Source organism: Channa argus, chromosome 1, assembly GCF_033026475.1.
Source record: "Channa argus isolate prfri chromosome 1, Channa argus male v1.0, whole genome shotgun sequence".
In the NCBI taxonomy this organism is placed as follows: Eukaryota; Metazoa; Chordata; class Actinopteri; order Anabantiformes; family Channidae; genus Channa; species Channa argus.
Genome location: NC_090197.1, coordinates 17,114,655 through 17,131,118, shown reverse-complemented (window position 1 = coordinate 17,131,118; position 16,464 = coordinate 17,114,655). Strand labels below are relative to the sequence as shown.

Here is a 16,464-nt window from a genome sequence, read left to right as displayed (position 1 = left end):
GTAAAAATCTTAAAATTTATAGAACTGGTTTGACGTTGCTGTGAATGTTGGTATAAACATAAATATGCACCATGATGCAGTAGATGAAGTATTAAAAAAAATGAAATTAGGTATTTCATTACCAAAGACTTTCACTGACCCTGTTTTGTTCATGATAATTGCAGTACATAAAATAACACTATCCAAAAAGTACGAATAATGCTCAAATTTTACCAAGATCATATGAGAGGTTGTAGTTTTTAAAAGAAGGTTCCTATACTTGCTTTGAGCAAACCACAATACAGAGAAGGTTCTGCTATCAAATAAATAATATGCGAATAAATCAAACATGTTTCCCAAGGTGTTTCATAGTTGTAGTTTCAGCCTATATGCTTGAGCTTTTTCCTAACAGTGTGTGGGAGATGAAAATAGCAATGTACCTGGAATAGTGGGCATCTGGCAGCAGCTGAATACCATTGACAAGATCTCACTTTGAAGGTGTAACAAATATTTCAGAGGCAGTGAATAACCAAAACATGTATCTTTTTGCTCATCTCAAACAGATGTAAAATACTGTATAATGCCTTAAAAATCTCAACACTTGCCGGCAAGAAAACCATAGTCTATTTAAAGGGAGATTAACAGTGTCCTAGAGTGTGAAGCAAGCCATGTCAGCATGTACAAACTCAACGCAGACAAACAGGGATGCTGACAACACACAGACTTAAACCTGACGGTTGTTCTGTGGATCTAACTGTTATCATTTCATAGCCTGACAGCACATACATTTTTGATCTAAGCAAGTTTTGCAAAACATCCAAGACGTAACATCAAAGATATCCCTGGTCTGGGCAGCAGTGAAATGCAGATATGATCCCAACCATTTTGAAATGTACACCGTATGCAGTTACACATTTCTCCAGGCTACACTAAACCCTTTGTTCTATAGAGGACCAGTTTAATTTACATGGATATCTGCTTTATACTGCTGTCTGGGAATAAATCTTTTACAAGAATGTATCAGTTGTTTAATTTGGCAAGAAAATGTGACAAAGGATTCAGAACACTGTAGAAAAACATTAAGACATCACATATTACATCTACATGTAGAGTATCCAGTCTCTCTGTTAGGATTTGGCTATTGGAAACATTTAGAGGAAAGTTTAAAATTTCCAAGCAGTGTTACTCAGAAAAGGCCTTTGCCTGCATAGTGAAGTCATATTTCATTTCACTAATTGAATAAGAATGGCATATCTGTAATAGAATATTCATATAATTGTATTAGGCAAGTGGTCACAGTGCAGGAAGGGGAGAGGCAAAGAAAACAAACAAAAACTATAGCAGACATGACCTGCTGTTGGTGCGCATAAACAGCCAAAAATTTGCAATTAATGAATAACTAAACCTTGCAATCGCAATGCACATGAAGTGCTGTAGGTATGAGGAAACAGGCTTCACAAAGTCAACCATGAAAGCAATTTTCTCCTTTGATTTGAATAATAGATCAGTTTCACCTTTTGAGGTGAAACATCTTCAAAAGAAAATAAAAATAAATGATATGGGCTGTAACAAAACATTTTCTTTGAAACTCAAGGCCCCTGTCAAAAACACAATGTGGCCAAGAGCTTTGTTCAACCTTCTTTTTTGCTATCTGACTCCAAACATTGATTGTCCCCTCACTATGATTTCTTTGTTTTGTTGAAACATGATATAAAATCACTTGAAAGGAGCAGTTGTGGCTCTTTTGTATTCTTCATTCTTCTTTTCAATTATCTGAGTGAAGATCTCCTGGTCTTTCAGAGAAGACTGATGAGTATCTGTGTAAAACCCAAAGAAGCAGAACTGTAAATCAATGCAATCTGTAAGATACATCTCCAGATCCATCATCACCCAATATAATTTAGATGAAGCCAAAAAATCTGATAAACACAATCTGACAATTAGAGCTTGTATCCTCCTTTCAGCATCATCACCCACTTAGTTGGTAAAACAGCCCTCACAAAGCTTGATTCTAGAAGAAGATTGCAGACTACAACGACATGATGCAACAGTAATTGCACAAACATTTGTCCCCAAGTCTCCTTCTGGGATGCAATATAGCATGGCAACAACAGCCTTCCTCAACAACCTGGAGGTTGAACCACAACAACTCAGCGACTGGCATGACGCCCCCCTCAGGTTGTTGTCACACTGAGCTGTGTTTAATGACTGGGTAATTATATAAAGTCCTCAAAAGGATAATCCTAACTACTTGCCAACTCAGCCTCAAACACATTCCATCAGTCATCGTGATGGGTAATTACAAGTAATGGACACATAATAGTGTGCAGTGAACAACGTGTAAAAGTGGCTTAACCAGGCTCTATGAGAGCCTATGGCAGCATTAGTATATTTTTCAAAAACAAAAGACTACAGCAGCACTGACCACAGGCACCTGACACAAGGGCACTAGTTTGCTAAAGAGAGTAAGAAAGAAGATGGGAAAATAAGAGGTCAGGTGTGGAAGAAAGTCAACATACCTGCAAACTATTCCCAGACTGAGACAAAATCTCACCCAGAACAACAAAAAGGGCATTTCTAAGAATCTGCCATGGACTGTTTGCTATTTGATATGAAAGGGAGTTTAAAAAGTGACTGACTGCATTAATAAATCAATGAACTGTGTCAGACCAAAAATCAAAACCCTCAATGCAAAGAGATAGTGGCTGGGCACGATGATTCATTAATGAAAGTGGTGAGTGAATAAAGCAAGGCAAAGTTCAATCCCTTGGAGGATGGGGGGTAACCCATGCATACCAGCCAGTACAGAGCTCATAAAGGTCTCACCCCTTCAGACTTTGTCTTTTGACCTCAGCTGTGATGCCCCTATAAAGAATAAATAGACATAATTTCAGAAACAACTCGCACTAAGGTAGTTGTAGGAGCTTGAAACATGAGCCCTTCAAGGAATGCAGCCCCCCTTACTTGAGTCAGTATAATGGCCTCTGTTGTAGCCACACACACACACACGGGAGTTGGGGAACATGCTTTTTCACTATGTCAAAACGCATGTCTCAAGTTCCACTAGGGCTAAACCATTAAACCTACCCAAAAACACATACATACACAAAAACATAGAGCAACCCATGACACAACAGGTCCCACCCATAAAAAATACTGTATGTATATAATTTCAATTTTTATTTTTTATTTTTATTCACAAAAAGTCGTTTTCAGCACCTCAAAAAGCTGCTTTCAGCCCTTCAATAAACAGACACGCTTAAAACATCCAGAACAACCATAACGTTATTTATAGAAGGTGAGGGACTTTAACTTATTTATAGGGGTGAGTGTGAGTGTGTGTATTCAGACACACACACTGGGCTGTGTTTCCCGGTTGGCTGGCCCTCAGCTGTCACCTGCTGGCTCCAGTCACCCAGAAACAGTGACAAGAAGTGAACACCCTACCCATACCAATAGGATTAGGTATAGAGGTACTTTCAGGGTATTGATCAGGGATGAGCATCACCAGGTTAGAGGTTTCATTGATAGGCTGAGCCAGTAGTTTACTTTTGTCTTTAATTGTCAAAATTACAAAATGCAATCCCAATCATCTCTACAACCAAAAATGTTAAATATATTTATGGATAATCTGAAGATTTAAAACGCTGAGTCTGTTCTAACCTGCTACATACACCATACTGAAGCTGTTTAAAAATACTAGTACTACATTTTAAATATAGCTCCTTCTTGCACTCTAAAGAAAAACGATTCATTCAGAAACAGCAAACCACCCCTTTGAAATCCTATCAGTATCATATTAAAATTATATTGGTACAGGTACTTATAGGTATGTCCTGTTATAGGTACTTATATGTACCTATAACAGGACATACAGTACAACAGTACATATAAGTCTTTTCACAATGGTTAAATGGATCTTATCTGCTTACTATTGTGCTTTCAACACCGCACTGGCTTCCAAAAACATTTCCCTGAACATACACAGTATGATGGTCAGACTAAAGATAACATCGTGTTCATCACTCTTGGGTATTCTATGTCTTGGGTATTCTAAAAGCCATATCAGCCTAAGCTAGTAACACATAGTTTCTGTTTCTGTTATTCAAAACAGATGCATATCTGAGGATTACATCTCAGTTTAGAGCAATGAATAAAAAGAGAAACATCTCAGAGACATTTTAAGACTTAGCTTTTTATCTCTGTGCACTACCTGTAGTCACTAGCTAGGGTTTCATAAGCTGCATAATTAATGAGGCAATACAGGGACACTGGACTCTCTGGAGAATTTAAGATTAAAAGTGGTAAAACACTGGGATAAGTAGAGTGAGATGGGGAGAAACTAAGCACAAGGCTAAAGAATGAAAAAGGCAGAGAATGAGGTGTGTGACGGGAAAGCAAAAATCAGGATATTGGGCAGAGCAACAGAGAAAGGGTGGAAGGCATACAAACATGGTGCTATAGCTTCTTACATACTGATACTTCCTCTCACTAGCGCCCAAGACTCACATCATAAAGTGAAGTATTACTACTATGTTTACTTGTATATGTTGCTGTGTTTTATGGCCTCACACTTTATCACTGTTGTTGCAGGTCTAATGTAACAGTGAAGCCAATGCAGTCAATATACAACCCCAATTCAAATTTGGGACGATGTGTAAAACATAAATAAAAATAGAATGTTATGATTTGCAAAGCTCATCAACCCGTATTTTATTCACAATAAAACATAAACAACATATCTGGTGTTGAAACTGAGATATTTTACCATTTCATGGAAAATATTAGCATATTTTGAATCTGATGCAGCCCACCCCCTCCCCATTTCTCCTGGGCATGGGACCGGCACTGCACAGCTGGGGATGGGCTGTTGAGGGTTCAGTGTCTTGCCCAGGGACACTTCAACATGTGGTTAGGAAGAGCGGGGCAGAGAACCTCTGACCCTATGGTCGGTAGGCGGCCTCTCTACCAACTGAGCCATTTGTCAATAACTAGTATAAAAACAAAGTATAATTTATAGCAAGTATAAATATACACTGAAAACATGGGTGGAGTGACGCAGCAGACTTTAAATATTTGAAAGTTTATCAATCATTCACAAATAGAAAAGATAAAAAAAAATGTTTGGTATTCTGTGCTTTCTGTGTCCTCCGAACGCTCTTTGTTCTCTCATGTCAAACCTCATCTCTTTAAAAGAACTCATTATCCAGAGGGAAGACGTTCAAAGACACTAGAAGAAAGCAATTAACACATACAAGCCAGGATGAAGGATTCCTCAGTGGTACAGTCAGCAATGTTGCTGCTGCAAGGGAGAGAAGAATGACAGTTTTTACAAGTTGGAAATGTAAGCCTACGTCAGATATTCTTGTTTCCTACGGCCTTAAAAGATAGAAAATGTAAAACAATTCTACTAAATTAACCAAGTGTTCCCCTTTAAACCCCAGACAATTTGACTGTCTATGGTTTTATAGTTATGCATTAAACTTAATTAAGAGGTGGTTCTAAAGTTTTGGCCACCCTATTTAAATGAATGAGGGGTCCAAATCTTTAGAACCCCCTTTTATAATAATGTATTCCAATACAACTCCACTACCCACTATGACCTCAATAATAAACAGTAGAATTATCACCTTTCTCACAGTTTCAACTTAAAAACTGAGACCTTACAGCATTGTAAAAGTTAAATGGCAGAAATGCTGTACTGGATTGCATAAGATTACACAGGTGTACTTAATAAATTGGCCTGTAAGTGTATAGCAGTGGATTCAAACTATACAGCATTAGTCAGATATGACTATATAGGCATGCTCTGCATATTAATAAATTCAGTTAATTACACTTTCTAAGGATATCATCATTTCTTGTGTTTATTGTGCACAGTTATCCATAAATCCACTTAACCACCTTGGAATATAAACACACTAGAACTGAATACATTTTGAATTTGCCTGTCTCCCAAATCTTGCACATTTTGAAGTTTTCTTCAGTTTGAATGCAATTTATTATAGATTCAAAAACCAAAGCAAGCCAAAGAATTATACGGGGTGAGAAAATACTTCAATATTATCATATTAACATTGCGTATGGGACAACAATTCATTGTGGAAATATATTTTAGTGGGGACTGGATGTAAAGAAAAATATTTAAAGGGTACCTTTATTCAAGAAGACACTTATTATGTCACTACATTTTTTGACAGTTTGTACAACTGGCAAGGTGTTCTGCCTTCACCATGATTTCTAGAGTTTCTGCTGCCAAACCTCAGGCCCAGCACTGTGAACAACTGTCCTTGTCAATGTCATGTTTATGACCAAGCCAAACAACCACCAACACAGAAGCAACTGGAGACAAACAGCTGCCTGCAAAATACTGATGTGTTTCTCTGTGGTTGTCTAAGCAGCAGACAATAAAGATATTCTGAATAATATCTCTGGTAATACATGACAAGCCAATGGGGGGGGGTTACATCCCTGCAAGATTAGAGTGGGCTGTCCCCTCTGTGCTGACAGCTAAAACTAATGTTTCTGTCAATCTGCATATCATTATGTACCTAGTTTCAGTGCCAGAGAGGAGGAAGCCCAAAAAGGAAGGAGAAAATTTAAAAAAAAAAAAAAAAAAAAAAAAAGTATATTTTATCAAATGTAGATTATTGGCATGACATAAAACATATATAAGTACCCCTACAGATGAACTTGCTCTTCTGTTTTCCTTAAGTCTGCAGCTGGCCATCTCTGAGCCTGCAGAGTAATTAATGTCCTTGTTTGTGATCCTGGGTGTGTGTTTATGCATCTGTTTCAGCTTGCAGGGTACTTCCAGTGAGGGTGGACAACACAAAACATCATGCTACATTAGGCACCGCATCCTCACTTATAGGGATCTTTTCCTGTGTGCCAATGTTTATGAAACATCTCATTACTGTATCATCATCATAAACTGGGAATATACTGTAAATATAAAATATACTGTCAGGAATTATTTTTACAAAGAGTGGAAGCAAACTGTTTGTAATTCTGTTATCACACCAAACAAAGTACCATTTAAAAAATTTGCTATGACCATCTTTACAACAGACATTAGTGGTTGGTTAGTTTGTGTAGAACTAATTATCAATAGGTTTTATTAGAGATAATTTCTTTGACAGAAACCTCACTGTTGATTATCTCCAAAGCCTGAATAAATCAAACCAAATTATTTTCACCAATGAAAACCAATAAAAGGATCTGACTATCTACAAATCCAGTCCCTGAAATTGCTTCCAGATAAAATGAACTATGAGATTTGTGAGGGTAGGAAATGACACTCTGAAGCTCTCCAGTAAGGGAAAGAATGTTTAATCGATACTTTATCCACCTCCTAGAGCAATAGGTCTTGGACAGAGGCATAGGACAATCCTTAAGACAATTAAATCTTGTTATCGCTATAGGCTACAGCAATCAGATAACTTAAATGGCATAAGGGTGAGATAGCTCATTTTCATCCGTAAGTTAACTCTGCTGTTGTCTTGGTGTCTGTTCCATTTAGGGTGGGGTATTTGGAGGCTTAAGATACACAAATACAAATACATAGCTCAACTGGGAGTAATTTAGGTGTGGAAAGGTCAATGGATCGACATTTGAGAAAGATCCTTTTATCGACACTTAAAGAGAACAGATAACTGTAATGACTCCCCTGATAGCAAAAGTGAGAAGAACACAAGAGAGAGGACTAGGGAAGACAGGGATAATGCCTGCCTCACACGTCCATGAATGTTTATGCACTGTACGTATTTGTGTCAGACTGATATTTAAAAAAAATACATGTAAAAGGTGTAATGGTGGAAGGTTTAAGGGAGTGAGTGTAATTATCAAAAAATAAATAAATAAAAAGAATCTGAATCCTTTTAACTGATAAAGGTAGCCGACTAATGCAACCAATTTAGTAGGGGAGTTGAGTGGAATTAAAATCTCATTTCAATTGATGACAATTGTTTATACTTCTCATGACTGAACAATCATTTGTGTCAAATCTAATCTAATCAACAATAATGTGAGTCACTCTCACTGTGATTCATGTTTTGAACCAAGCAGCACAATCTAAAACAAAACACTAAACCACACACACTTCAACACTCAAACCCAAGGTGAAGAAAAATAACTGAACTAATCAAATGTAAGAGTGTTTGTATTCACACTAACTTTTCTTCTTAAATATTCCACTGGTAATAGTATAGAAGGAGAAATGGTGGCCTCATGGTGCCAGCCTAACCTGCAATAAGAAAAAGTGTGATCGAGCTGACTGTTGTTTAGGTTGAGGCTTCAAAGAGTTGAGGACTGATGAGGTCAGATAACACATACATAAAATGTCAAACTCTGGCATCAGAGATTAATTTTTTGCTGTAGTCCACAAGCAAAGTAAGTATGCAGTCACAAAGGCCCAAAAATGTATTGGAATCCCAGACCCTTCTTCCAGACACATGGACATTAATATACACAAAAGTCTTATTTTGTCCCATTCATAGAGAGTAAATATATTTTGGTCCATGAGTGTGTATGTACACACATGAATGCATGTGGCACACTGTAATCCTCATGTGGTACCTTCATGCCAGGGACCCATATGTCTTCATTATCATCATATGGTTGGAGGAAGCCGATCTGTTAGGGCTTGTGGCAACAGTAATACTTCTCTGTCTGGGTATAAAAAAAAACAACAACAACAAAAAAAAAAAAAAACACTTCACTACCTGGATGTTTGTCATGTCAAACCCAATACAGGACCAAGAACATTAAGGGGAAAATCGTGCCTTGTTCCTCAATACCACTACATTCCCTAAGTTTCCAGAAAGAAGTGACTGTGACTGATGACTGAATTTGAGTTTTAAAGGGATGAGTACGCTTATGGAGTGTGTTTTTGTCAACACTTTGTTTAATGTTGAATTTATGAGACAAAGCACTAATGCCTTGAGCAAATCACAGCTTCACAGCAAAAGCTTTTGTTTGGGTGATAAATATGCCTTTTCATTGCAGATTTTTGACAAAATGAATATGGATAGTTTTTTTTTTTTTATTGCACTGTCCTTTTAAGCACATCAAAAGGTAAAACAGCAAGCACCACAGAACCCCTGGTGGCATGGCGAAGTTGACGCTAACAAACTTAGACCAGGAGCGGATTTGGCAGACCCAATTATGGCAGAAAATCTTGTGGAAAACGTCTGGCTTGGCCTTGCAAAAAATGACAGACCCTGCATACTTGCATAATAATAAGGCCAGCATGTTACAAAAGTTTAAATGCTCGCCAATGTGATCAAAGACTGTGATATTACTCCCTTGCCCTTTCGTTCCCACAGATCTTTACCTCAAAACAACACCCTTTCACCTCGTCAGCCCAAGGACCACCATGCCCGCACCCAGACAGGGCTGCTGTGTTTTTACTAGGAACACGCTTCAATTATAAAAACCCGGGAACATAACTGTTATTTCACTAATCACCACTTCAAAACAGGAATCAGATATCAAGGAAAAAGCAACCAGATTATGGCTAATTGCCTTCCAGCTGGCTACAGACCACATCACAGGTAGGACACACAAAACAGCATGCACATTCACTTAGTTGATGCCCACGCTGCAATTTATTACCCTAACCAAGCCCCAATGAAAAATCATTAGTATGGACAAGGCAGCAGGAGAAAAGTTAAAATAAAGCACATTAGCCAACAGATTCAGATGCGCAAATTATGAAAACAGGACTGAGACACATTTAAACAGAATTTAAATTACAAAAACTACCAGCAGCAGTAATGCTGAGAAGGAAGGTAACATTAAGACTTGCTGTCACTAAGATAAATGCATATGCAAAGAATCCGTATAAAAGTTGAACATACAAGCATGGGTGGGAATGTGTCCGTGTCTATCTAAAAAGCGTATGTATGTGCATGTATGTGCCTTGTGCAAGACCGGGAGTCTCCCAGCTCTATAATTACACCCTGGTGGGAGTGAAGCTGATAACAGAGGCCTGAGGATATCAACATCATAGAAAGAAGAGAAGAAGAGCCACATAATAAAAGAAGGGGATGGTGCACAACGTGATACATTATCAAACACTAGCTGTTCTCATTGACACTGCTTTTTTCATTTCCTCCTTGACAGTTATCTAATGACCCCTACAACACACTAGAATGTATGCACATACACACAGACGCACACACACACACATGAATACAGAAAACCCATAGAACAGAGCCCACACAATCAGCGTGTTTATACTGATTATAATAATTCAGTTAAAACTCATGTAATCAATCTAACACAGCTGGGTGAAACATAGTTTTTTCTAATGACCAATGGCATATAAACAACACAGCAGTTGAGAAGCCTCAAGTTTTTCTGTAAACTCAAAATAAAAACAAATGAATCCCCTCATTTTCCTATTATTTTCTATTTAGAAATGCTGAATATAGGTATGAAATATTTTCCATAATCAATTCATTTAAATCATTTTCTTCATGAAGCAAATAACAATCTGGTCTATAGGATGTGAGCAAATAGCAAATGATATCCACTGTAAGACAGTGGCGACATAATTTACATACTTGGACAAACTAAGGCACCATTCATTCATACCCGACTGAGTGACCATACTTCTGATGACATCACAACAAAATGTTACATTGGAGGTAGTAGTCCTTGAAAGTATTAAGTCTTTCAGAACTGGGAAAAAAATAAGAAAGTTTGAAACATTGTCCTTGAGACTATTCAACAGTAAGCTGTAATATGAAGAATGCCATCGTGGTATACAGCACATTGTTCTTTGCTATAGACTGGAGCCCAGCCAGTCTTTCTCAGCAGGCAGAAGTGTCCAATAAGTTTGGTGCAGAGTAAATATTATTACGATAACGCAGAGTACAGCAGATTTACTTTGCTGTACTCTGTTTACTTTTGCGCAGTGTAACAGCTGTGCTTACTATAAATATTCTTACAGTAACTGCTGTTTACATCAAAGGTTAAATCTTCCCTTTGTTTATTCATGCTATCTCATACTGTATAACACAACCCCTACACTTTGTGTACTTATGAATGGATGAAAATTAAAAAGGTTTTAAAATGAACAGCCTATGAAAGCACACCTTCTATCAGATTTCCTGATAACCAACCCATGTGTTTTCAGTTCAGGGCGACTTTATATCTTTCAAATGAGCCAGTGCAATGAGATTGAGGAAGCAGCATATGCAGCGACCTTCCATCACCGTCTTGTCCACATTCTGTTAACCCAACAACAAGGTGCCTCCCTCTTTCTCTTAGTAGAAACAAGAGAACATTTTTCAAATCTCCACCCCATTAGCCCCCTGCAGGGGATATTAGCATTTATAAGGCTGGTGGTCATTCACTTATTCAGGAGATGCAACCCACCTCCTATGTTTTGTGTCATGCTAGGATGCTGTCTTCCTCATGTTTAAGGCAGAAGCTTTAATGAATCATCTGAATCATTGTTCCCATAAAGGCCCAAAGCCCCATTATTATTAAAATTCTTACAAAACAGCCCTGGAGTTTTAGCCCACTTTAATGCACTATATTGTAAAATGATTAATTAACTCACAGATCTCAACTCTGCACATTTAAAGCTTGGGCTACTTTTTTGAGTTTGCAAGACAACAGTTGTTGAAAGAGTGTAGTGTCCTTAAGTGGGTCTTTCATCTTCTTCTGTTTATTGAAAACAAAACACCGCCTGAAAGTGGCTCAGTTAGAGAATTGGGAGCCAGAGTGAAGTGAAGCTTGGCAAGGACAAGGGGAAACTTCTGGGAAAACATATATGCCCTCTATAGCACTGATATCTCAAAGTGTGAGGATTTCCAGGTCAAAATCACAGCCATTGCTTTCATAAAACTGATCACTGCTTTGATTGTTCCCATTTCTACTTCCTTTCCTTTGGAGAACAATGTGGCCTGTTATGTAATTCTATAACCTAACAACCACTGCCTAACAACAAGGAAATCTGTGTCAGTGGTCTCATGTTAAGTGTGGATGCCTACATGTTAAAAGTTTTGGCGACCTGCAGACCGTGTGCAGCTTGTAACAAGTCGACCCAGCAGCAGGCTGTAATACACTGCCATTATTGATAGCAACTAGATGGCGATAATTACAATGCAACAACTCCAAGGGAATTCTGCCCAAGTGGGAGAGACTTAAATTACAGCACGAGACGGAAACATGCAGGTAAACACACCAATCGAAGTTCGCTTCATGAATCCCACCTCGGCTTTTGTTGTGGAACCAGAGTGGGCTTTTTAAAAGTGCAACACACTCGGAAAATAGAGCACAATGCACCGTTCTGCGTTCGTTTCCTACTCACCTGCGACACTAGAGGAATAAGCGTCTGCTCCACCGAGCGAGTTTTGATTTCCAGACCGGAATCAAAGTTACTGTTGCCGCACGGAGACGAAGCCATTCCCGCCGAGCTCTCTCCTCTGCCCGACACACACACACGCACTCACACACACGCACTCACACACAAACACACAATGCACGGCGCTACTCGCTTCTCCGAAAGCCTTTGCTTTGCTGTTTGGCAGCTACAAACTGGTGAAACAGACTTGCTGTCAGGCACTGGTGCTTCTCTCTTGTGTACACGGTCGTTTGCTGAGAGGCTTTAATCCACTGTGGCTCGGCGGTTGTGCCGCTGCGCCCGCTAATGTCCATGTAGTTTACTCAACTACGGTCGCGAGCGAACTGCAGCACACCACTGTGGGCGCGCGCACCTTTGGGTTTCACCGCCGGCTGATTATGTGCAGTTAAGGGCTTAACACAGCGCCGTTTCCTCATTTTGCACAGTAACAATCAAGAAGATTACTTTTTTAAGTCTGCTTGATCGCTCAACTACAGCAGTTATGTAATGACTGGCTGTCAAATCAAATAGCCTATATTTGAAAGTTTTTGAAATGATGACACTGGTGCTCTCAACAGTTCATCTCATGTTAAAGCCTGAAACCTGGAGTTTTATAAACTAATAAGGAATTCTTCCAAATTTCGGAGGATTTGAAATGGGATTCAATTTTTTTTTTTTACCATCCATCCATCTTTGTAGATTTCAAAGCACTCCGGAGGGAGGAGTGATTCTTTCCTCATAACACAGCTCTGGTTTGATCCCCGACACAAAGAATCCCATATTACCCCCCGGATTCTGAGAATCTCCTATCATCCTCTACAAATGCACACCAAATCTGTCAATCAGTGCATGGGAAAGCTGCACAATAACTGAATGCAGTGTTGCCAACTTTGCCTTTTGCTGTGTGAAGAAAGTTAGCTTGCATCCTCTTATTATCTGAGGAACACAGGAGAAAATGAGCCATTTATTCTCTCATACTGTTATGGTTGTAATCAGTTAAATGTCAAACAATAAAATGCGGTAAAGCAGCTGCTGTCATATTGTGTAAAACCAAGTGGAAGACACAAATCTGGCTTTAGGTTGGTCATGAACTGCTGAGAATGTTTTGTTATGTTATGTCAGGCTTACCAGTAAAACCAATCACTTAAATTATATGAGTGTATAAATATGTAGATTGATGTTTTACCCTAATTCTAATAACACCCTATTTTTCAAACAAATGTATATAAATAATGTATAAATTCATTATATATTAATTTCCTCATTAGCACTTTTTTCTCAAAAGACAAAAGGATTTAAAGGATACTTAAAGGGGATACATGAAAATATAAGCAAAAGCAATGCATCTATATGTTTATATGAGTCTTTGGTCTATGATAAAGACTTTGCAAACAGGTGTTTTTGCTTCAGATATAATGTTCCTGAGAGGAATGGCAGGATAACATTTAATTTCAAACAAACTGACAGACGTGAAGGCTGAGATGACTCACAGGGATGTTATTTCTAGATGGAATAATTTAAGTGCGGGGATGAGAAAATCCCTGTACGTCCTTAAGTTCTACATATATATGCTGCTTGTGTGTGTGATTTATCTGCATCAGAGGTTCTCTTGATGCTGTCTAAAATGTGAAACAAAAGTTTAATTCTATTAATACATTGATCCTCTTTTTATTTCGCAGCCCAGTGACTTGTATCCATAGTAGAACCCAATATTCTTTATTGTCTTCCGGATCAGAGTCTGACCAAACATCTGCCAAATTCTTTGAATCCTCAAGTGGCTCCAGTAGCTATTTCTAACTTTACAAGTACAGGCACTGGATGACAAGTAGTGAGTAACACTTCATATTACAAATAGAGCAGATGGCAGAGTGCAGATAAGGCTTATAAGCACTGTGGTACTCTTAGTGAGGGCTTTTGCTGCCTGCTTCATCATCAACTATGGTGGCTGGCTAGTAGTGGAGACAATGCCTGTGTGTGTGTGTGTGTGTGTGTGTGTGTTCACAGGCCCAGGCAGTATTTATTTAAAACCCCAGAGCTATGCTTTAGTTTAGCCCTCCCTGTTTACATAGGTTTCACTCCACACACAGAGACATGTACACATGCACACACACACTCACACTGCGTCATTATAAAGGCATGCACACAGTTTGGCTGCTGTGAGTGGACAGGGTTTTGTTCCACTTTGATGAATGGCTCTACTACTAACTAGATAATATCGGTGTTTTTTTGTTAATCTGCTCTGGGGCTCTTTTCCAAGTGATAAGATGATAGCATGCTCCACTAAGGCTACTTGCATTGTGCTGCAGCAACTTGTGTTGGATTAAATTATTTTGGTCACAGTAGATAAGTTCAAAAGGGAGAAAAAGATTAGAAATATGGTACATCTTCTAACTTTCTTAGTGGAAATAGTTTACTTATCATGCAGACAAATAGCTTCCAATCCACAAGCTCAAACACAATAGTGTGCATATTTTCACTGAGTTTGTCAGAGCCATACTTCTAGCTGTAAAGGAGGATTGTTTTTTTCGAAACAGTATCTCATTTGTTGTGGAATATTCAATATTTGTTCCTCTCCCTCTAATCTCGTTTAACCACATTGCATTTTGAAAATTTGCCTGAAAGCACATACAAGCAGGAAGTCCCTTTTGTGTATGCTCATCTGCACAGTCCAAGGGTATTGCTCATTAAATAAAAGATGCTTATGCATGGTGTGATTGTGTTACTAACAGCTGCTACAGTCTCTTTCCGTGCTTTAGAAGTGCTGACTTCTCTTCTCTCTCTCTCTCACTCTCTCTGGATCATTCCTTCTGGCTGTACAGCTCCTGGGACAAGAACTGCTGAGCCTAAATAGATAGTGATTTTGCACACTGCAAGATGTAAAATGAGTGCACACTCTGTCATATTCTGCCTTTTGGATAAGTAGATTGAAAATTGGGGATTTAAAAAAAGAAATGTTGAAGAACTTGTCCCTGCATTTTAAAAGGGCAGACATTTTCAAGTTTAGGAAATTCAGAAGGAAGTGTTCTATGACCCTCCTGAAACATGTTACTTACATTATTATGTTTTGTATTAGTAATCTAATGCTCCATGTTTTGAACATATTGTTCAGACCACGATTCAAACATTCATACTTGCCTCCAGGGCAAACAATATACGAACTTAACAAAATTGATAGAAGTCAGACATTTTTAATATATTAAAATACACAACACAGCAGTGGTAATGAGGAGCTCGTCATCTGTCTGTCATTTGCCACACTCCTCCTGCCAAGTAGGCATCCTCAGGGACTAGGCTAACTTAATTGGATGTGAACAAAACCAAGCAACAGCAAAGTGCCATGCATATCTCAGCCCAGTTTCCTTGGCTTTTCTGTGTCTCAAGTTCTGTTGTTTCATAATCACGGACACTTTGCATATACTTGTTATCAGCTTCAGCTTCCACCCAGCACCTATTTATTTAAAGGCTGTCTCATTTGTCAGACATGTTTTCTGCAGTTTGAAATACATTAATAGCATATTAATGGAAAATTAATGCATGAGCTGTATTTTTCTACATATGTAGAAAAATGTTTATAGTACACACATACTCCTAAACATAGTAATGTGTTCATATATTGCAATACAAACTTATAAAGTCAACATTTTTATTTCTTTTCATCTTACTGATAGAAAATAACAAAACAATATGACAATAAGAAAAGCTTTTGTGCTCTTAAATATATATAATAATATAAACAAATATATAATATATAAATAAAAGACAGCAATTATCCAATGATAATTAATAGGATCTGAATAATTTTCAAAGCAATACATTATTAAGACAGAAATTTCAGTTTATATTTAACCTGTGTGTTAGAAAACTACAACTATTTTATAGTTTATTTAAACTTGCAAACTTGAGGGTGCTAAACCAAGATAAAACCAGGTATTTCTATGATTAAATTCAGTTAACTATTCACAGTAATTTTAAAGTACTGCTTTTACCTTTGCTTGTATTGATCTTAGAAGTATATTAGTGCAATAACAGTCATTTCATACACTTGTTTAGCTTGTCTCAGCCACAGCTTGTTTGTCGGTGACTGAGTAATGGCAACAAATGAAAAAGAGTCTGTAAACTCCCTAAGA

At 38.1% G+C, this 16,464-nt stretch overlaps 1 protein-coding gene across 4 annotated transcripts in view; it reads right to left on the bottom strand.

Annotated features, from left to right (window-relative positions):
* The window catches only part of ctnnal1 (catenin (cadherin-associated protein), alpha-like 1), a 45,822-nt gene extending 33,115 nt beyond the window's left edge, over positions 1-12,707 (bottom strand). For 3 of the 4 annotated variants that reach the window (XM_067503059.1, XM_067503040.1, XM_067503066.1), the window contains exon 1: positions 12,305-12,706. Coding sequence is in view for 1 of the 4 variants with exons in the window: in XM_067503040.1 (XP_067359141.1) it covers positions 12,305-12,400 (96 nt within the window). In the remaining 3 variants the exon portion in view is untranslated. Of the gene's footprint in view, positions 1-12,304 lie in introns of all 4 variants that reach the window. The other variant, XM_067503049.1, reaches the window with a different exon arrangement.
* Between the last annotated feature and the right edge of the window lie 3,757 nt (positions 12,708-16,464).